At 45.8% G+C, this 23,046-nt stretch overlaps 1 protein-coding gene across 15 annotated transcripts in view; it reads right to left on the bottom strand.

Annotated features, from left to right (window-relative positions):
• The window catches only part of CLCN4 (chloride voltage-gated channel 4), a 68,414-nt gene that overhangs the window by 4,508 nt on the left and 40,860 nt on the right, over positions 1 to 23,046 (bottom strand). For 14 of the 15 annotated variants that reach the window (XM_070605297.1, XM_070605298.1, XM_070605292.1 and 11 more), the window contains 6 exons: positions 17,428 to 17,634; positions 17,226 to 17,306; positions 15,579 to 16,124; positions 13,823 to 14,009; positions 11,764 to 12,162; positions 5,040 to 5,256 (listed from right to left, as the gene is read on the bottom strand). In XM_070605297.1, the coding sequence (XP_070461398.1) occupies positions 5,040 to 5,256; positions 11,764 to 12,162; positions 13,823 to 14,009; positions 15,579 to 16,124; positions 17,226 to 17,306; positions 17,428 to 17,634 (1,637 nt within the window). The remainder of the gene's footprint in view (positions 1 to 5,039; positions 5,257 to 11,763; positions 12,163 to 13,822; positions 14,010 to 15,578; positions 16,125 to 17,225; positions 17,307 to 17,427; positions 17,635 to 23,046) is intronic. The other variant, XM_070605307.1, reaches the window with a different exon arrangement.

The raw sequence follows: 23,046 nt of genomic DNA, 5'->3' as shown, positions 1-23,046 counted from the left end.
CCAAAAACTACTTACACCAAATCAAACCATAAGGAAGCAATCAAACAAATTCAGAATGTGAGACTACTGGTCTGGACTCTTCAAAAGAACTCTATGTCATAAATAACAAACAAAAAAGGCAAGGAACTGTTCTAGACCAAAGACTAAAGAGGCAAAACAACCAAACTCAATTTGTGAACCTTGAAGGAATTCTGGATTGAAATTTGATATGAACTGGATATTGAATGATATATTGAGTTATTGTTAATTTTGTGTAATTACAGTTTAGGGGGTATGTCAAAGAAAGTTCTTACTCTTATAAGATGTATGCTTCTTTCATAATTGCCAAAACCTGTAAGTAACCAAGATGCCCTTCAGTAGGCGAAGGGATAAATAAACTGTGGTCCATCCAGACAATGCAATATTATTCAGCACTAAAGAAATGAGCCATCAAGCCAGGAAAAGACATGGAGGAACCTTAAATGCATATTACTATGTAAAAGAAGCCAACCTGAGAAGGCTATATACTGTGTGATGCCAACTCTATGACATTCTGGAAAGGCAAACCTATGGAGACAATAGAAAGATGAGTGGTTGCCAGGGGTTAGAGGGGAGGGAGGGATGAACAGGTGGAGCCCAGAGGATTCTTAGGGCCGTGAAACTATTCTTAGGATACTGTAATGGTGGACACATGTCATTCTCTATTTGTCAAAACCCATAGAATGTATAACACCAAGGGTAGCCCCTAATGTAAACTATGGACCTTAGTTAATAATGATGTACTGAGACTGGTTCATCAATGGCAACAAATATAACACACAAAAGCAAGATGTTAACAACAAGGGAAACTGAGGGGACAAGAGAGGGTAGACGGGAACACTCTGCACTTTCTGCTTAATTTTTCCATAAAGCTAAAATTGCTCTAAAAAATAAAGTCCATTACTTAAAGAAAACAAAATCCTTGAGGGGGAAAAGCGGTTGCCTGAAGGAAGAGGGGTGGTGGTGCGGAAGGAGAAAGCCAGGAGCTGCTTTTTCTTCTAGCTGTTTGCAGCTACCTGACTTTAACCACATTCCTATATTACTTTAAATACATTTCTACAATTTATCAAAATGCAGTAAAATGAAGATGCCCCATAAAACACAATGCTATTATACGAAATTTGCCAAACTGAGCCCGAGTCCTGACTTAGTCAGTTCGGGCTGCCATAACAAAGCCCCACAGACTGGGTGGTTATCAACAGAAATGTACGTTCTCAGAGTTCTGGAGCCTGGACGACCAAGATCAAGGTGCTGGCAGGTTTGGCTTCTCCAGAGGCCGCTCTCCTTGGCTGCAGACAGGCCACCTTTTTGCTGTGTTCTCACAGGGCCTTTTTCTCCGTGCAAGCATCCCTGGTGTCTCTTCCTCTTCTTATAAGGACACCAGTCCTATCAGATTAGGGCCCCATCCTTAGGACCTCATTTAACCTTAATTACCTCCTTAAAGAACCCATCATCAACTACAGCCACTTTGGAGCTTAGGCTTCAACATATGAATTTGTAGGGGACACAATTCAGTCCATAACAGACCTTCAACTCCCCTTAAAATCAGACAGGAACGGTTGTAAGGTGAGCAGCTTATACCTATAATACGCCACTAAGAAAGCTGCGCTTATGAGAGGAACGGGAGCCGGTGTGAGCAGTTCGGGCCACAAAGCTGTGTTTGTACACACTAGCAAGGGGCTCCACTGCTGGCAACTGCCAACTAGCGGGAAGTCTCCCAGCTTAAACCGCTCTTCTGTCCTCTTTGCCATTTATTGTCCACCTGAAAGCCTGGATCAGGACATTCCCCTCTAGAATATCTGGGTGACACCACTTAAATTGCATTATGCCCATATTCCTTAGTAGACAAGCTCCTTGGCTTTTCTACTTTTTTTTTTTTAACACTTTTTGAGCCTTCTCCAGTTCTCAGATAGATGCTCAGTAACATGTTGATTAAGCCAATGTTGCTTTGAAAAAAATAAGACTTGTTAGGGTTTGCAGAGTGATGAGAACTCTAGTATAACACACACATACACCCCCCTACGCACCCCTCCCATATCTCCAAGGCTGGTTTTTGTTTCCTTATCTTCACCCTGGAGACACTGTCAAAAGATCAGGCCCTTGCCTAAAGCAGTCTCGACAAGCTCCTCTGAAAGCCCTGCAACTATAATGTCTGAAAGTCAAGCTGGTTACAAGGGTTCTGGGGAAATAGGAATTCAGGAGCTGCCTTGAGTTTGGGCATAAATTGTGCCTTGCCTGCGACAATAATCATTGCAAAAAAAGAAAGCTGAACATCCACCCAGGAGGAGGCAACATCAAATCCAGCAGGGTACCTTAGTGGCGTGAAATGGCCTCTGTGATTTAAATCAAGTGTTTGAACTTCCAGCCCCTTGGGGTAGCAGTTCAAGTGCATCTGGTGAATGAGAAACGGCTGATCTAAGACCATGAACATAATTCAGATTAGAGCAACTGGGCTCTTCTGAGAAGGCCACCCTATCCAAGGCCCCATGCCCACCTAGCAGGGCTTGGGGAAAGCTGACGCCATCTCCCCTGCTAGCTTTTCATTTCTAGAGCCTCCTAGGGAAAAACCCACCCAAATTCGCTTTTAGCCACTGGAGGCTTCCTCGACTCAGGCATCATGGGGACAATGACTTCTTTGGTTCCTGATCTGGTTTCATGACTACCTTGGACCCCAGGCCCTGAGAAATCCTGCAGATGATGCAGGTCAACAGGACGAGCTGGGGCTCTCAGCCGCAAGCAGAGAAGGCACATGGCGACGGAATACATCAAAAACACGAGCTGGCTTGAGACGTGCCTGCCCTGGCTGAAAGCCCGAGGAGATGAAAGGCCCTCAAACCGGGATCCCTTGCCAGCACTAACGTATCAGCATCTGTGTTTGTTTAAAATATGTAGAGCGAGAGAGAGAGTGCGATTTTGTTTTCTTGCAGAACATTCGGAGCCAATTTCAGCACCCAGATCTTCATAGGAAAACCTCATGGGGCTCCATGAGGTGTAAGCGGGCGTTAAGGGCAGAATTTCCTGCCAGAACTGGAAATTCCAATGATAACTGACATTGGATTATTGTTTTAAAGGAAAAGAGAAACTGCTATACACTTGAGACGACATGGTGATCACAGTGGTATTTATGTCGAGCACTGGAAATTCAAGCACATAAATGGGCTTCAGCGTTTTACAAAGCGGAGTCCCCCGACCAGCAGCAGCACCTGGGAGCTGGTTAGAAATACACATCCTCGGGCCCTCCCAGACCCGAGGGCTCAGTAACTGCGGTAGGGCCCCACACTCTGGGCCCCACGCTCTGGGCGTAACCTGGAAGTTTAAGCCTCTGGGGGATTTTGATGCACACTCAAGTTTGAGAACCACCGAGTTCCTTTAAAAATCACCAGCAGAAATGCTCTCTAGCCTCAAACATTTATTCTTTATTCAGTGCCCGCCCATGTGCAAGACACCTACCTCCCTAGCTGCAGTGAGAGCTGAGGACACCTGTCCTGTCGGCTAGTTCTCTGAGTCAATATGTGAATTCAACCCCTTGTAAGAGCCCTGGACCACTGTTACTAGGACAGTAGGGAGAAAGCTGAATGATTAAGGACTGCTCATTTGGCTGTTCATGGGCACCCCGTCCAGGGTCGCTCAGTGGCAGCACTCGTGATATTTGGGGCCGGATGATTCTTTGTTACAATGGGGGCCGTCCTGTGCATTTCAGGGTGTTGAACAGCATCCCTGGTCTCTTCCCACTAGACGCCAGTAGCATCCCTTCCCTCCAGGTGTGACACCCAAAATCTCTGGGAGGCAAAACCACCCTGGGTTGAGAACTGCTGGGCTAATATGGAGAGTGTTGGCTCTGGAAATGTAAACTATGTTAGAGAGTTAGGCCTCTGGATTCTCTAAAGGCCTAAACCATATTTAGGGTACGAATGTCTCCATAAGCCATACCCTACCTCCCACCCCCACCTATAAAGGAATAAACTGGGCAGACAGCCTAGGTTCTGGCCTACCCTGACAGCCAATCTCTCCCTCCACTCAAGCTTGTGAGGCCATGGAATTTGGGGGGTGGCTCTGAAACCCAAGAATGGCCCTCAGGGCACTGCACCTCTCACACCATCATGAACCTTTGATCTTTGCAGCGCTGGTTTCCTGCTTGGCAATAACACAAAGCAAAAGTAATATTGCCGTGGTAGAGACAATGTCATGGGGCCACCAAATCTCTCAACTCTCCGACAATGTTTGCTTTGAAAACGTGAAGTTGTTTCAGAGTGACATACTAGGAAACAATCTGAGCATAATGTGAACTTCATATTTGCTTACGGGTGCTTTCAGCCAGGACAAACTCCAGGTGAACGCAGAAAGCTGCCCCTGGCTGACCCAGGAGCGTAGGGGTACACAAAATGCTCGCAAGCCACAGCCCTCATGACACCCACTTCCACAAGCCAACTTCGGGGCGTTTACAAGGTGAAGTGCCATATTTATTGTCAAATTGATGTATTTCTTAATCATTTAACGTAAAAATGGTACAACTGTATTTATTAGATTCCCATTTCTTCTTTGTAATGTGTCACTGAAGAAGTTTTTGAGTGTTGTGTGCCTAACCCTATTTTTCTCCTAAACCCTGTGATTTTCATTACTCCTTTTTGCATAGCGCCATGATTTTGAGGAACGCATATGTCACGTTATAGCAGAATAGGCTCCACCCTCTCCCTGGTGGGTGGCAGAAAAGCAGCCCCAAGCCCTTCTCCTTTGGCTCCTCCCCTTTTTGACTCAACCTTCAGCCTCAGGCCACACGGCAGCCCCACCTGGAAGCATCTCCACCTTCCCAGGCTGCACTGGCTGCCCCTGGGCTAAGTTCCCAAAGTTCCCTGTCATTTCCTCCTCAATGTGCTGGCCACAACTTCTGACATCCCTTACCAAGTACTGGTCCACCCCAGCTGACCACAAGTCCCTTGAGGACTGAGACTGTGGCTCACTCTTCTTGTTCTCCCAGAGTCTGGCCACAGCACACCTCTGTCAACACTTATCCGGCCACTTACCCACTCCGTGTCACCAGGCACTGCCGGAGCCCCAGTTTCCGGAAGATGTCTACCACCGTCTCCATGGGGGTGTGGTCCGTGACCGTGAAAGGGCTGAGGTTTAGGACACGCCGCAGCTTCAGGGGGTGTGGGCTGTTGGCCGGTAGCTCAGGGGGCTCCTCTGTGAAGTACATGATGGAATTGCTCACGATGCCTTCCTGCCTCTGTCTGGCATTCTCTAGAATGGGCGAGCAGGAACAATAAGCCACACAAAAATCACTTGCTTAGCAACTCCCACCACCCCACAGCCACAGGAACACACGTCTTCCCTCTGCCCGCATCCTAGAATCCCACAGAAAAGGGGTTCAGAGGGCAAACTCCACACTCCTAATGATGGGCTTCAGCCAAACATCTGTGAAACTGGCCTCTCTCTCAAGCTAATGCTGGGCAAGAGTCCCCTCCCTGTGACCCGATCATTCATTGCCACAGTCTGGAAAGGTGAGCCTGACCAGGATGGCTCCTTTGGGGGAACACACTGCTTTCTTCTGGACTGCAGGGCACCCAGAGGCCCAGGGCCCTCCGCCCTTGCTTTCCGAACACTCCCTCACCTCTTCATGGGCTGACATTTGACGTGACAAGAAACCTCACTTAGCTGTCCAATGACCTTAATACACTGGGGTTTTTACAAACTAACTTATAACTGGCCCAATTGGCATTATGGATCCTGAAAGAAACAAGAAACCAACAGGACCATCCTAGGCTCACAGCCCAGAAATGAAGCTCAATCCCAAATAGAACCCTTGGGACCAAAGAAATAACGGAGAAAAGCCATATCCTCCCCCCCCAACTTAGCTCTCCTCTCTTAAAAATGGGCCATTCTGTAGATTTCTCAAAGAAAGATAGTAAAATTGTTATGGCAACAATTAGCCTATTTCTATCTGTAGGCAAGGCCATGTGAAAGAAAGCTGAAGCAAAGAAGGCTAACAGGAACTCATTAGAAATACAGCTTTCTGCAGGACTAGAGACCCAGGCTATTTTAAGTCACACATGAAATAAATCCATCGCTCTCAAGATATTTCTCCAAGGCGATTTTCCTTCTGTTGGAATTTTAATCTTTCTTTTGGTTCATGGGAAAAGGTTAGGAAAAATGTACAGTGAAGCTGCCTTAAAACGGATCCTGGTGTCTATAATACGTTTCTTGCCTTCTCAAAGACTACTATTCACCTATATTGTTCTTTGAAAAGTAAAATTCTAACTGCCTGCTCGGAGGCCATTTACTGCAATCGAGTACTCTAATGGAAAACCGACGCACTCGGGGTCGGGCTGAGTTTGAAAAAGGGTCTCTGTTTAAAAGAGGAGCAGAGGACCTGCTGGGCAAATGCCTGCACGCTATGTGGGTCAGGTTAAACCCAGTCACATCAAAAGGGATATGATTCAACCACAAATACCAGCTGACAATGATGCACAACGTGTTTTCAAACATGGACGCTACACGATACACACGGCACACTTCTCTCCTAAAGCAAGATGGTTCCATCCTGAAGCACAAGGTGGGGAGGTAACAGTCAACACATACTTATATGCTCATTTTCATAGACCGACATTCTCCAGCAGTGTCACGTAACAGGAATCCCATCTATTTTGACAATCAGGTGGAACGTCAGGATTGGATCAAGCCACAAACCTCAATCAAGAACTGATCACATGGATTTGCTGAACCCCTCATAAAACCAAATACAACTTAGGAAACTGTCAATCGACTTGTTGAAATAAATAACAAGATTATACTTCCTCTGCATCTACTGATCGGGTTAGAAGCCCTGCTTCTAACAGCAGCTGGTTCAGTGAATTCTTGCTCACCAGTGCATTCCCAGGACCTGGACAGTGCCTACTATACAGTAGACACAAAGCAGATATTTGCCACACGCATGCGTGACTCAATCAATCAACAAGTGAAGGAATGAGTGACCAGGCCTACTGAATGTCAGTGTACTTGGTTGTGCCTGCCATGTGGAGCAGAGCCCATTTCACGTAGGAGGCATTAGGAAGGGGAACCCGTGAATTATTCACTGCTCAACAAGAGCTGAAAGCATCAGCTGGGTTCCGAGCTAGAGATCCAAGAGGTGCTCCTTGCTACTCTAAGAGTGGCAAGTGCCGCCCTCTCCAAAAGGGCTCTGCTAGGCCACTTTGGAACGCTACTATAAAGACTTATCTTAAAGCTTTGAACTTTGGGGTGGAGGTGCTGTGTACAGGCCAAAAGGTAGAGAATGGAAGAAGAACCAGCAAGAAAGCTCTTTGCATCTCTCTATTAGGGTGAACCATCTACTCCCAGTTTGGACAAGAGATCTTCATCAGTCACCAAAATGCCTGCAGTAAACTACAGCATGTAAGTAGCAACTGGCTACTGTCATGCCTGTACGCCCAGCTCCTAAGAGAACCAGCACATGGTGAATGTACAAGAAATATCTGTGCATGAAAGGATAACCAAGTCCTCCCCCAGGGGATGATCCAGTGCTGCGAGAGCACAGACTCCCGGAACACAGGGACTCATGGGAGCCTGTGTTAGGAAAGAAACCCCCCCAAAAAGCCCAATGTTTACATGTGTAAAAGACCATAAAAGACAAAAATGAAATGCACCAAATACTAACCATGGCCTTCAATGGTATTGAGAATGTGGGTGCCTTCTTTAACTTCTCTTTTGCTTCTGATTTTCCCAATATTCTATGAGTACTACTTTTACTTTAAAAAACAAAATAAACTTCATTTTTAAATGCTTAGATCAAGTAGTTAAACTGTTTTTAAAACTGTCTTTATTTTACTTTATTTTTACTGATTTTTTTTTTGAGGAAGATTAACCCTGAGCTAACATCTGTGCCTATCTTCATTTTATGTGGGACGCCTGCTGCAGCACTGCTCGATGAGCGTGCTAGGTCTGCGCCTAGGATCCAAATTGGCGAACCCTGGGCTGCTGAAGCAGAGTGCATGAACTTAACCACTACGCCACAGGGCCAGCCCCCTAAAACTGTCTTTAATGTAGGAGGTTTGTTGTATATTCTACCAGAACTGGCATCTGTGGCCACAGCTTCTGAAAAATGATGCACATTTCTGAGTACCTGCTAATGTTATTCAAGTTGACATTCCACTTTCTAGCAGCAATATGATCATAATGCCAGGTGCAGAGAGGGTAATTAAGAGAGTGTCGGTAAAGTGAATTTCACAAACTATGATAGGCCAAGAAATTTAAAAGACTGGAAATAATCACAAATCCCATAAGCTATTACAGTGGCTTTAGAGCAGGTTTTCAACTGGGAGCAATTTTGCCCCCACCCTCAGGGGACATTTGGCAATATGTGAAGACATTTTTGGTTCTCATAACTGGGGGATGGCGTTGCTACTGGCACCTGGTAGGTAGAGACCAGGGCTGCTTCTAAACATCCTACAGGGCACAGGACAGCCCCTCCCAGCAAAGAATGATCCAGCCCCAAATGTCAACAGTGTTAAGGTTGAGAAAGCCTACTTTGGAGTAACTATGCTTTTAGAGAGGTGATACTCTACATCCTGTTCATTAAAAATGCTCCCATAAGGGGCCAGCCTGGTGGAGTAGTGGTTAAGTTCGCATGCTCTGCTTTGGCAGCCCAGGGTTTGCAGATTCAGATCCTGGGCGTAGACCTACACAATGCTCATCAAGCCATGCTGTGGTGGCATCCCACATACAAAAAATAGAGGAAGACTGACACAGACGTTAGCTCAGCAATGATCTTCCTCAAGCAAAAAGAGGAAGATTGGCAACAGAAGTTAGCTCAGGGCCAATCTTCCTCACCAAAAAAAACAAGCTTCCATAAAATGGATGTAATTAACAAGAAAGGTTAAAATGGAAAATTGGAAGCAACTATAGTGGTGGTTAGTACAGAGATGATGTGATAAAAAAAAGTAAAAGCTATTTAGAAGAAAAAGCAGATTACTTTATGACAAGTTATAGCTTACTAAGGCATGGAGAAGTCCCTCTGTATATGTTTTAATCCCCAGGAGAAAGAAGCAGATGACACCACTGTTCTCCAAGGCCTACTCCAATAATTAACAGCCCTCCCAGAAAAAAACCTCTTTATCCCTAAATAGCCTGTCCATCAGATCTGACACTTCTCCTCTTGTTCAGTCCTGGACATGGATCCTGTTCTGCAAGTAAGCATCTTCCACATGCTGGAGAATCATCATTAAATCATCCACCAGACGAAAAGAATGAGAGTTCTCTTAACTCTCGCCCATGACTCTAACTTTCCATCCCTTTAATCATCTTTGCGGCTTCCCACTGAGTCCTCTCTGAACCCGTCCTCGCTTAATTGCAGAACTCAAAACCAGAAGAGCCTGAGCCCCGCTGAGCACAGGCAGAGCCTCAATCTGCAAACAGCACCAAAGGGTAAAGTTCCATCTACCACGAATCTGAACAACGGTCCCAAACAGCCCTACCCTTTCGGGGGTGACGGGGAAGAGGTCCGCATTACCTAGGGGTTGCTACGATCACTCTCTAACAATGACAACGGCTATGGTTTGGCATGCCAGGAATGCATTGAAAATAACAAAACATTTTTAGCTTCATGTGAGCAGTTGCTACAATTTTAAACATGATGTGTAAGAAAAATCCTTATTTGCCTCATTACCATTCTTTTCCTCTCCAAACTGTCTTGGATCTATCTATCTATAATCTTTGCTCCTAATTCCCCTGAAAGTTGAACTGGCATGGGATAGTTACTAGCTAAATGCTAATATCATATTTCTATATTCACAAAAAGGCATATAATTCCACAATACAGGTCATGAATTTCTCCGCCGGAATACGGGGACTCTTCCTTTTCCACAGGTCAGGAAGACAGCTTTTCTGATTGCTCAGAGCAAAACACTCCTCGCCTTTCCACAAACCATGTAAATAGCAGCTTCAATACTGTACTCATCTGATGGAAAGCATATAGGTATGATTTACACGGCGTGTTGCCTCTTCAGACATTCCAAACATAGCTTCCAGGAGAGCGCCCACTCGGCAAGCTTACATTTCTTCTCTAACCGGTTGATGACAATTACTGCTTCCCACTTGATTACAGTAATGGGTTTCAGCAAAATTAGGAAGCTGTCTCTTAGCAGGTGTGCCTGGAGCTACACAATAGGTAATGGATTCCGTGACATTTATTACTTTAGTTTTTAAATTTCAACCTTTGCTTAAAAGATTTTAGAGGTTGAATACATTTTTTAAAGGCTGCTGATTATATTATTTTAAAACAAACCCAACCCTCCTTACACAGCTTTTTTAAAAATCTCATTATTTATAAGGCAATATTTATGCCTAAAGGACCTACCTGTTAAATGACAAGACCTATAATAAAGAGAAGCATCGCTGAGCAGTGAAGCACAAACGTGCTATTGTGTTTAAAAACACAAAATCCGTTGCTGTTTTGGGGGAGGTAACTATGAGCAACAGGCTGAAATTAGAGGATATAGCTTATCTAAACTTATTTTGATAAAGCCTCTGATGAAGTATACTCTAAAGATATTTTAAAAGCTATTTAACATCATGAAGAGGTTTTAGAAATTCAAAGGGAGAGCCTTAGAAAAAGTCAACAAAGGCCAGGGATAAGCAGTGGGCTGTCTGGTGAAGGTGTGTGCCCAGCGGGGCCTACTGCAACTGTACCTGGGCAAGCCCCACGGGCAAACTGCATGAATACACAGGAAGACGGCACACAGAGGAAAATCGTCAAGCACACACAAGCCATGTCGTGGGCCCGAGCCCATGAGATGCTGGGATGGTGTCCAGATCGCAGGAGCAGAGTGCCGAGGCCGCTCTGCTGGTCCCTGCCCTGGCTGCGTCAGAGGTCTGCTGGGACTCCACCCGGAGGGAGCCCTCTGAGGCTCACTGCGCCTCCAACGACTCACACCCAGACCCTGGCCTTGGGAATCCTTCTACCTCCCGCTCTCCTTCCAATACAGTCACCCCTAAGCTGATGGAGCCCGCAGGCTTGCTTCTCTGAGCCACCTGTCTCTGGGACACTCCTCCTGGGCATCATCCCCTCTCTCCTCTCCCAACTCAACTGCCTGCCCCTCAGCCCAGCTAATTTCAGTTAGCACAAGAAGAGAAGCATCACACGGGACTGCCTTGACATCTGCTCGTTAACCCACGCGGGCCTGGAACTGGTGGAATCAGACATAATGTCATAAAGTGAAGGGAAAGGCTTGTGCGGAGCCCAGGGAGGCAACTGAGGATAAGCACTCACAGGCTAGGACGGTAAGCCCGCCTGCCAGTCCGTCCCGGAGCCCGGCTTGACCCAGGCCAGTCCAGGCTCTCCCACCTCCTCCTCCTCAGCTTCACCCCAAACTCCCTAAAAGGCAGCAGTGGCAGCGGCTTGCCTCCTAGCGACAGTGGGGCCCAGGTGGCTGCTTGCAAACGTGGCAGTCATTTTCCAGCCAAGAATGCCTCTCCCAGGACACTGTTCCTCACGGTCTGACTTGGGGGCCAGCAGCATCAGCATTAATCGGGAGCTTGGGAGAAATGCAGTCTTGGGTCTCATCCCAGACCCACTGAATCAGAATCTGCATTCTAACTAGATCCTCAGGTGATCTGAATATACATCAAAGTGTGTGAGGCCCTGGCTTAACGCCCTCTGACTTTTGTACATTCTCTCTCACGTCTTGGAGAATTTGGGGGGTACAAAGGCTGCCATTCATCTCTAAGTAAAATGTGAGTTTCCCTCTCTTTACTCACTTATTGCTAGAATCAGTTCCCTCCTCTGGGCAAATCCAATGAGGCGTTCAGAGTCCCTGGAGACCACCACGGGGAAGCCATTGTAGTCGGTCTCCTTGATGAGCGTCTCCACATCCTCGACGGTCATGCTGTCCTGGGTGAGCACGGACAGTGGTGGCTCTCCCCGCCGCGGCCGCATGACGTCAGTGGCCAGCGTGCGGTGGGTGAACTCGTCCTTCACGTCCAGAAATGGGTACCCGTTTAAGTGGATGTGGGCCTCATAGATGCCTTCTTTCCCAAAGGCATCAGCCACCCACTTGCTGGTCACAGCTGCCGCCATCAGGGGCACAATGTACTCTAGACCACCAGTTAATTCAAACATGATGACCACCAATGACACCGTCATCCTGGTAACTCCACCTGCAGCCAGAGAGAGGAATGAAATTCCAAAATGCAACTCCAGGCCCTCAAGAGGGCATGAATCGTGGACATTGACAAGCTGGCTATAAATGCTCTTGACCTGTTCCAAGGAGACAGTCCTACGTGCTGCCCATGCTCAGACCTCTGGAACAGGGGCAAGGCTCTCTCAAATAGAGCCGTGGTCAGGGAGCCCTAAGTCACATATGACTGGGGTGCCCTTCTCCAGTGAGGGACAACTGGGTTGTCTATTCACCCAGGACCACATGCGCTGCTTTCTGGTGAGTGGATCCTATGTGGACTATGCAGGTTTCTGACTCAGCAAGTAGGGCTGTCTTCCAGAACGCCAGAAGCTGGAAAACTGCAGAGATTCTTTGGGGCTATAGGCAGGAGAGGGACCCACCCTTGTGTCCCTTGATATTCAAAGGGAGAATCCATACCAACTCCTAATCTTCCAATGAGCTGAAACCAGGGTTTCTTGACCTCAGCACTAGGAACATTTGGGGCTGGATCGTTCTTTGTTGTGGGGCTGTTCTGTGCACTATAGGACGTTTAGCAGCATCCCTGGACCCCACCCACTAGATGCTAGTAGCACCCTCAAGGTGTGACATCCAAAATGTCTCCTCCATTGCCCAGTGTCCCTAAGAGGCAAAACCGCCCCCAGTTGAAAACCACTATTCTAGATGGTACAACTGCAACATGGTAGAGACTCCATCAGCCCGGGTCCCTGAATGACTGAGCGGAGAAAAACCCTCTGCTAATTCACATTATACACACATTACACATTCACATTACACACACACACAGAGTTGATTCTCATTATCTGCAGTGGTTATGATCTATAAAGTCGCCAAACACTGAATTAGCAAATACTGAGTCACTGCCCTAGAGCAAAGATAAGGTTAGGTTTCTGCAAGCCTCTGGTCACAACATTTTTGTCAACCATTCAACGCAAAACCTTATTTTATGTGTGTTTCTGTTTAAGTACATCGCATTTAATATATGGAATTGATTCATTCACACTGAACTCACGGCCAACAGCACTGCAACTCATGCCTAAATGGAGCTTCTCTAGCACACGGATTTTCCCTGAGGCACACCCCAGCCCTCTCGCCCTGAGGAACACTAGACAGCACTTTGGCACTACACACAGAGGCCATTTTAAACAGCAAAATCATTAACAAAAGGCACAAAAATGCAAAAACCATGGCACTGAATAGACCACACAAAGGACAGTCATGTGCAGTGTAAGAGCTGAAACAAGAAGGTGGGCCCTCACCTTGTTCAAGCTCAGCTGGTAATGCACATGTCAGACACCTCAAATTTTCTACCACTCTGCACATGTCTGAGAATGACTGTGAAAGCACCACAAGTACTGATTTAGGGGTTACCAACAAATTTTAGCAAGCAGGCAGCTTCCCAAATATGGAATCCACAAATAACGAGGCTGGACCACACATCATGAGCGAGATAGAAGCCTCGGTGTGGTAAGCCAGTGAGCATGAGGGCTTTACTTGTTACAGCAGCACAACCTTGCCTATCCTGAGAATGCAAACACGCAAGTCCATGCCTTCCTTCTTGCCAGTCCATAAACCAGATCAGCCTTTGTGGTCAGTCTCTCACACCTTTCTTGCAACCCCTGCTCCCCCATCTGTGGCTGTACCTAGGCAGGCTGCAGCTCCCACCATTGCGTAAAGTCCTGGGGTGACACAGTCTGCTCCGGGCCTGCACCAGTTCCTGAAGATGATCCAGTCATGATGATGGTAAGCCAGCTGCTCCACGCCGATTCCCACCATCCTGCCCGCCATTGCTCCCACAGCCATGCTGGGGATGAAGAGGCCCGACGGGATCTCCAGGGAGCACAGAGGGAAAAGAAGCATGAGGGAAGGAGTCTGAATTCCCGCTTCCTCACCCCCAGTATACAGTACCCCCTCAACGACCTTGCATTTTGCTACAGTCTTCAAAGGAGGTGCCAGGCTTCACAATAGGTCAGCTGGGGAAGGTGGGACAAATGATGTCACCTGCTTAGTCAGTCAGATCTACTGTGACTTGGAGAGAACACAATTTTACACTTTCATTTCCTCTCCTTCAAAAGCTGGCCTGGTTTGCCTGTTAAGGATTAAAAAATGATAAGCCCCACTGCAAATAACATTCAAAGTGAGCATCTGTCACTAGAGATACTCACCACTCTCCCTCTCCCCTCATGCGTCATTCAGATTAGCTTTTAAAATTAAATGTCAAGCCACAGCATGAAAATGGAAAAGAAGGGCCTGCGCCTGTTCACAGGAAAAAGAAAGAAGCAGAAAGCAGCAGGGCAGCTGCCCTGGGTCTTCCAAACAGCTCTGCACGGGCTCGCTGCCCCCTCGAATCTACCGCGGCCAAACACCTGTCAGAGATGCGGCAGTTCCCTCTGCCTAACAAAGTGCATTTTCCAAAAGTATTCTGAATGTTTTCAAGCCAGGTTAGAGGCAGCAAAGAAATGACTATGTAAACTAAAAGATCTTGGTAATAGTGTGTTTTGTATTTTGCTGTGTGAAAATACATTTTAATGTATCTAGTGATCAGACGTGTGCAACAGAACACGTGCGACTCTCTCTGTTCACGGAGATGGCATGTGACCTCGACCCTGAGGGGAGCTGCATTTATGCCCACCCCAAACTGTCATCGATCTGAGGACTGAAGTGGATCTTTAACCAAATGCCAGGTAAGTTTGGATCCTTGAGTGTGATTTCTAGAGTTTGGGACATTCCTGAGGAAATGGTTCCTTTCTGAGCTGCCCCTTGTCCCACAGTCATTTAATCCCTGTAACTTCAAATAGACTTCTCCCAGCAGGGACAGGAGATGCTGCTAGCGTCTTCCTCAGTGAGAAACAAGTCCCTCTGCTGGCAGATGATGAGTCCGACAGTCAGCTGTTTAATGAAGTCCACGCAAGCTCGTTCTTACAGCAAAAATTCGGGTTTGTGTTTGACCATTACACACTCGTGTACACCCTATACAGTTTCTTAGACTTTTTTAAAAGAAACAAATCATAAAAACACCACACAGAAAGCAATAGTGATGTACACAATGGGGGTTCTAGAGGATTCGCAATGTTCTGCTTCTGGTCCTGGGGGCTGGTTACACAAGCGTGTGTGTTTTGTGAAAGTTCACCAAGCTGGACATATCTCTCTATAAAGGATATACTCTGAGCCTTAGCTTCTTCACTTATAAAAGGGGATTAAAATCTCTATTTCATAGGCTTGTTGTTTATCAAAAGCATAGTTTCTTGTTGATTAAAAGAATTCAAGTGCTCAGCATAAGAAAACATTCAGTAAAGGTCAGGTCCCCTTCTCCTCCCATCGCAATTTCATTTTGGGGGGTAGGGTGCCATCGCCAGAAAGACATGGGTTACCCCCACATCTTCCTTCCCCTCCACCTACCTTCATGCCAAAGGTAAATATGGTAATGACGATTTTGAAGATCAGAGCCAGGGCCAGCTGCCACATGGCCGTGTAAACCCCGACTCCAGCCGGCCGGTCCGGGATGTCATCCACAGGCCGGGTCATGTTGGGGTCGTTGATGTAGTCGCAGAGCTGGGAGGACTCGAGGGCCCCACAGTCATTGAACAGCTCGGAAATGAGCTCGCTTGTGCTCCGGCGTGTGTAGGGATTGGGGTAGGCGATGATGGCGGTGATGGCAGTCACCGCGATGACCTCCAGCACCGGGTACTTCCCCAGCTTGGTGGTTTTGCGCCTCCTGCACCAGGCGATGTTGCAGCGGATGAAGAGGGTTCCCCACAAGCCCCCAAAGACCCCAAGCAGGATGAAGGGGAAGAGTTCGGCCATGTACCAGGGCGTGTGATATTCCACGTAAAAGAGAACAAGGCGGCTGTTCCCAAAGGGGTTGATGGATCGCAGAGTGAAGGCTGCCACCAGGGCCGCGAAAAAGGACCTCCACAAGGTCTTCAAGGGAAAGTAGTAACTGACCTGGGACGAACAAGGCGAAAATTAGAGACTGGCCAAAGGAAGAGCTGTCCAGAGCCCTGACCCCACTGATCAGCAGCCACCCACTGGCACTTGGAGCAAAAGTCACACTCAAGACCAAAGACGGGCGGTACTCACTTCCTCAGTCTCGGTTTAGTTACGACTAAAACACACCAACAAAGATACTTTGAAAACTCTATGTCTAAAGGTGTAAGGGATGCTAGTCAAGGTGCATTCGAGCTATTTTTTTTAGAAAAATGAAAATATTTAATCATAATTCTGTTTATAGCACAGATACCCTCCTCAAAGCAAATCAACCTCTGGATTTGATTCTACAGACAAGAGAATAGATCAAGGGTTGGAAAACCCTGGCGCAGCAAATGTATTTGTATGGCACGTGAGTTAAGAATGGTTAAAAAAGGGTATTTTGTGATGTGAAATTTTCAAAAGAAAAACAATATTTTGTGACATGTTAAAATTATATAAAATTCAACCTTCAGCGTCCATAAGGAAAGTTTCCATTGGGACGCAGCCACGCCCACTCACATGCATGTTGTCTGTGGTGGCTTTCCTGCTACAACAGCAGAAGCCAGAAAACGTCCGCTGACCCCTGGACTAGATTCATCTGGGTCGCCAAAACCAAAAATGTTTAATTAAGTTGGTTATGAGAAAGAGAGAGACTGTAAATCTTCAAAAAAAATATTAACTGGCAATTTTTAAAACAATATAGCACCACATGTCAATGACAGACGGCAGACATGACAGTGGTCCTGTAAGATTAGTACCATGCAGCCTAGGTGTGTAGTAGGCTATACCATCTAGGTTTGTGTTAAGTACACTCTATGGCGTTTGCACAACAATGAAATCGCTAATGACGCATTTCTCAGAACGTATCCCTGTCATTAAGCGATGCATGACTGTTCTTGAAAACAGATGTTGACGGTGAATATTGTGGCTCCTTAACGAGCTGCAGGAACCTTGTTCAATACTCCTTCGAACTGAATCCTCAAAGGGTTGGAGCTGGAGGCCCACTGCTGTGCTACCCTACCCATCCACACGCTCCCCAGCCCTCCGAACCACCAATCCCTCAGCTGCCCTTCTCACCTCCTCTAGACTGAAAAGCACACCCCCGATTGGAGCACCAAAGGCAACAGAGACTCCGGCAGCAGCTGCAGCTGAAAGCACCTGCAAGGCAAATAGCTCTGTGTAAGGCCCGGGGCCTTTGTGCCCACAAGCGTGTGCAGGTGAGACTGGGGTGGGCTTCCAGCAGAGACCTACTCTGCGGATGGAAGCCAAGCCTGCTCACCTCACGCCTCTTGCCCTCGTTCTTGCTGTACTTGGAGAAAAGGCTGCTGAAGAAGTTGCCACAGCAACAAGCCACGTGCACCAGCGGCCCTTCTTTCCCAAGGCTCAGGCCCGAGGACACTACCAGCACCAAGGTGACAGTCTTGATCAGCAGGGTCCACTTCCCCAAGTAGCCCCTGATGATAAAGCCGCTCAAAATGGTCTTTATCTGAAACAAAGGACAGACAATGAGGGGGAGTGAGCTGCTTCAGGGCCACGGCTAGGAAAATCACTAACTCACTAACAGGAGAGGCCTTGTTCCAGCTGAGTCACTAAATCGCAGGAGAGAGGTGACTTTAGCTTGTGATTTAGCCACAACCTCATATTAGCAGCATGTATGTTAACATATAATTTTATATTTTATTAATGGAAACCTGAAACAATGCAATGCACAGTAAATCTGAAGAAATCCTAGAGTAATAAGAGATGATAAGGAGGACTGAATAAGTAATTATCGGAGGCTCATTTTATTTATGGCATCTTATCCTGCTCACGTGACCCGCTGTTGTGTTGAAAAGAGACTTGTATCTATTCATTCTAACTGTTAATTTTTGACTATTGAAAGATATCCAAGATAAAGAGATGGAAACCTATGTGACAAAGCAAATAAAACAAAATGTCAATTGAACTTTAGGTCGGGGTCAGCAAGCTACAGTCCGTGGGCCAAACCCAGGCCACTGTCTATTTTTGTATGATCCATGAGCTAAGAGTGCTTTGAACATTTTTAAATGTAGTATGTAAAAAAGACTACTAGCCTTTTAGTGAGAATAGTTGCTCTATTTTGCCTCCGGACTCACAAAGCCTAAAATATTGACTCTCTACCTTTCCTGGAAAAGTTGCCAACCCCTGCTGCAGGCCATGCGTATATAAGTGTTTACTGTCCAATTCTTTCAACTTTTCTGTATGTTTAAAAACATTCTCTTTTTTTTTTAAAGATTTTATTTTTTTCCTTTTTCTCCCCAAAGCCCCCCAGCACACAGTTGTATATTCTTCGCGTGGGTCCCTCTACCTGTGGCACGCGGGACGCCGCCCCAGCGTGGCCGGATGAGCAGTGCCATGTCCGCGCCCAGGACTCGAACCAACGAAACACTGGGCCGCCTGCAGCGGTGTGCGCGAACCCAACCACTCAGCCACGGGGCCAGCCCCTGAAAACATTCTTAATGCGATGTTGGAAAAAGACAATGCTCAACATTCTAATAACACACCTCTGGGAGCATGTAAAAACGCTGGAATCCACGACAACCCCTCTCCTTCCGTCGAATTCTGCCCTCTTATACTGAAAAGGACTTTGACTACAGGGAGAGTTGTCTTGCTCCATTTTCAGATCTGCCATATTTTGTAAATACCAAATAATGGCTTTCTTCTTAAAGGTGCACATGAGTTTGCCTAACACTTTTGGAATTCAACTGGGTGCCAATATCAGGGATTAACTTGATATATTGGAATCCTCTTCCCCCCAAACAGTATTCTTTTGGATTTAGAAACATCACCAACGGATAAATAACTTTTTACCTTCAACCTCTCTCACAATAGGCTGAAATGGAGTGAATGTTTACTGCTGAGCTAGCAATTTACAAGTCTGTAATCATAGATTAATTAGAGACATGGAATGAGTCAGCCAATGAAATTCGTGGTCAATTTCTGTTTTCCCATTGTACAACACACAATGGGACAATGTTAACGCTCGTCAGTGTGGGGATATTTACATAACTTCAAAGTGCCTCCTAGTGGGCACTGCTCTGCCAAGAAATCAATTTCTCAAACAGCTAGTACAGTCCTTCTCAACCTTGGTGCTCACTTGAATCACCTGGGAATTAGAAACCAGTGGGGATGGGCTCTCCCCACAGAGATTAGATGTGCTGCTGTGAGGTGTATCCTGGGCATGAGGATTTTTACAGCCTCCCCAGGTGGTTCTAAACTGCAGCCCAGGAAGAGAACGACTGCTCCATTCCTGAAAAGAGCAGTGCAAATATTCCTAATTTCTCAGTATTTAAGGGATGCTCCTGAAACACTCTTCAGCATCACGTGACCTTTGGGCAGAGTCGTGAAGTGAGCTAATCCTCGAAATTTTAAAGGGGTGTGAATGACCATTTTCATCTCAGGAATTAGTGATAGAGATCTGCGTCAATTCAAAGAGAAAGCTCGAGAGCAAGTCAGCATGTGGCATGAATTTCCACAGAACTCACTGAGCTCTCCCTACAGAACTCAAGTGAGGTCTTCTAGCTGTATAATCAGAGGGGATTTCTCGAACTAGCCTTTAACTAATGGCAGACAAACTAGCGGTGGTTAAACTGGTCTTTAGCTAGTGGTAGTTGGCCTATTTGAGCCTGTGCTCTGGGGATCTCAGATCCCTTTATTTAACGGATGTTTTATTATGCCTGCCACAATCCTGTCCTTTTGTGTTGCTTCGAATAAAATTACCTATAATTTTTTGTCAGTTAGTTAATGTGGATTTGGACCCTAGGGTACAGTTTAAGAGCATAACACCATTTAGAAAATTACAAGCATCTAAATTACCTGAGCCTTTGCCAGCCATGACATGTGGTGAATTGAACAATGTAATAGGTATTTTGTAATTCTCTAAAATGATTTTATAAAATTGTCATGATCAAATTAGGGACTAAAGAAAGCAAATTCATTCCCAGTAGATGCCAAAATCCAATCACTTGCTTTAATTTGAATTAATAGAGACTGAATCAAGCAGGGCTTGAAGGAGATGTATTACAGGCAATTTGCGACTTGGTGGCAGTACCGTGAAAACCTTTCAGGTAAATAAGCGTGTGTGAGAGTGTTCATGTTTTGTAATGAACTGAAACATCAACTCAAAGTCGGCTCTATGTGGTCAACAGTGGTTCTAAGGAAGCAAAGAGAGAGAGAGGGACATCCTTGCCCCGTTCTCTCTCAATTCCCAAGTCCAAGAACTACTGGTCACTTTTCAACGGGCTTTATCAAGCTTAGACAAGAGCATTTATTACACAGAAAAAATGTTCTCTAAATTTGCATTTTAAAAAGATGTTTCCAAAGGAATTTCCATTCTCAGTAACCAAAATGTGTCAGAAGCAAATGGTAGGGAGGATGAGCAATTTTCAAAATGCGCAGAAGTGCACTGCGTGCAAAGTTGTCCTGACGCCACACGCCGTACAACTGCTTATAGCAGATCCCCTCGAACCAGGAGAAGCGGATTTCTAAAGAGCTCGGTATCTTTAATAAAGTGAAGAAGGGCCTCGTATCTCAATTCGAGTGAAGTCGGTTTACGGACTGCCTTGCGTTTTGACCAGGAGGAGTTTTCTTTTTATCCAGGAACCATTGATTTACGTTGACTTTTTCCTCTGCCCCTTTCCTCCAGAACTGGGGCAGGTATTGCACCCTTAGGTTAGGAATTTTAAGCTCTGCTATAGTAACAGTGAAAATTTTGCTACAACTGAATCTTAATAACCAAAACTTCATTATAACCTCCATTGGGATCCTGATACTTTAAGATGATGGTGAACCCTTTTAGAAATAGAGAAACGAATCTGTTACATACCATATGTGGTTGAAAGCATATTAATAACACAAGCCCCCATGTACCCACTCCAAGTTTAAGGTAGAAGAGTGGGTGCCTTTGAAAGCCCTGTGTTTGCTTCCTCAGTGGGACCTGCCTCCTCCGTCGCCCCAATCGTTCCCAGCCTTTCTTTACAGCTTTAGCACATCTGTGTGTCACTAAACTGGATGCGGTTTCATTTTGGCTGTTTACGGACTTTATATAAATGGAATCATACTTCATATATTCCTCTGCAACTTTTTTCACTTGATATCACTTTTTTCAGTTTTATCCACATCAATGTGCTCCTTGCATTTTTGTCACACAGGAAACTTAATGCTCGACTCAGTAACTTACTCCTTGTGAGTTCAGCTGTCACAACTAAAGATGCCGACTTTGGATGAAGGCCAAGTCCAGCCAACCCGTCACAGACAGAGCTCATATTGGAGCTCTGTCTACAAGACCGTGAGCTGAGCCACACATCTCTGGTTCTTGGAAGGGGAAGATGGGGCTGCCCATCAAACCTTTTACTGCTGCTTTAAATTTTCCACCAATGCCCCATGGACCATGTCCTTATTTTGAAAAGGCAGCTTGAGTCAAAAATCGCCACTTTTGGGCAGTGGGAGCATAACTGAGATGCCAACAATGTGTTCTTTTATTGTCCACGATGCCTTGGGTCTTAGATAGCAAGTAAAATACAGTCAGTTCTGCCATAAAGCTTGTTTTGAAAACACAAATTTGTTCCAATGCGATTCATGTATTAGGGAAGAACTTGAGTACAATGTGAATTTCATGTCTATTTATGCACAATTTCATCTGGGGGAAACACGGGGTGAAGGCAGAAAACTATACCAGCTGAACCGAGCCATGCAGGGAGACACAAAACGCACACGGGCATGCGCCTCCAACATCTACCAGTTCACACGTGCACTAGGGAGTGTTTATCTACTTCTTAACTATTTAATGTGTGTAAAAGTGTGCTATTTTTATTAGGTTCCTATCTTTTTTATATGTGTCCCCAATGAAGTTTTTGAGCGCCGTGCCCGTAAGCCCATTTGCCCCGCGAGCTCTGTGGTTTCCGCTGTGTGATTTGGCAGAGCACTGTGAGTTTTAGGAAGGCATCTGTTGCATTATAGCAGAATGGGCTGTACTGAGGAACTAGGATGGTAATGCAGCTCGTTTTCCAGGTTCCTGCAGCAATATGTTAATATAAACCATCAAAAATTCAGCGTAACATATTGTGGGTTTTTTTCTCTTTCCTGAAGCAAGACAATGTTGAACTTTTCTTTTGACAATCTTTCAATGACTCTAGCCCTTTCCATGAACTGCCTGGACCAGAGTGTGGGTGCAGGGCAGCAGGGACCAACGTGGCTCCACTCCCATAATTGGTCACATCTTTAAAGTCACCGTCTCCACTGCCTACGGGTGTTGCTGAAGCACGAACTTGAAGGAGAACTGAACTGCACTGATTGTAGAGATAATATGAAAACTTTTAAAATTATTTCTGGCTAAAATTTTCACTGTCTGGGCTTTTGGGGAATTAGCTCAATTATCGTTATTCTACCCAGTAGATGGTCCTAGATTTGAAGTTTAGTCCCAGGCATTCCTCTTGATCGCTGAGGTCACTTCCTGCATACTTTGGTTACATGAAAGTGCTGAAAAATATTTATAAGAACTCTAAACTCACAGGCGGGCATTCACAGAGCATGTACTGAATGTGGAATTCAGTGTTTTAAAGCTTGCTATTACCGTGTCACCAGAAAAGCAACATGTGGCAGGGGAGTCTAGTCCTAAGGGAATTTACTCAGCAGTCAACTTTCTGAGCAAGAAACCTCCACTATTGTCTTTTCACGTTACATCATAGATGCACGTACAAGTTACTAAAGTGCCATGTTTATGGGTATGGTTAATGAACTTAGATTCCACATGCTTTAAGAATTATGCCTGGTTTGCAAAGACAAGAATTTAATCATCTGAGGAGTAATAGAGCATAAATCCCGAATACAGAGCATAAATCCTGAAGCCGGAACGGGTTCAACTCCTAGCTTACCAGCTTAG

The sequence above is a fragment of the Equus przewalskii genome, chromosome X (assembly GCF_037783145.1).
Source record: "Equus przewalskii isolate Varuska chromosome X, EquPr2, whole genome shotgun sequence".
Lineage (NCBI taxonomy): Eukaryota > Metazoa > Chordata > Mammalia > Perissodactyla > Equidae > Equus > Equus przewalskii.
This window is presented reverse-complemented; position numbering and strand designations above follow the sequence as displayed.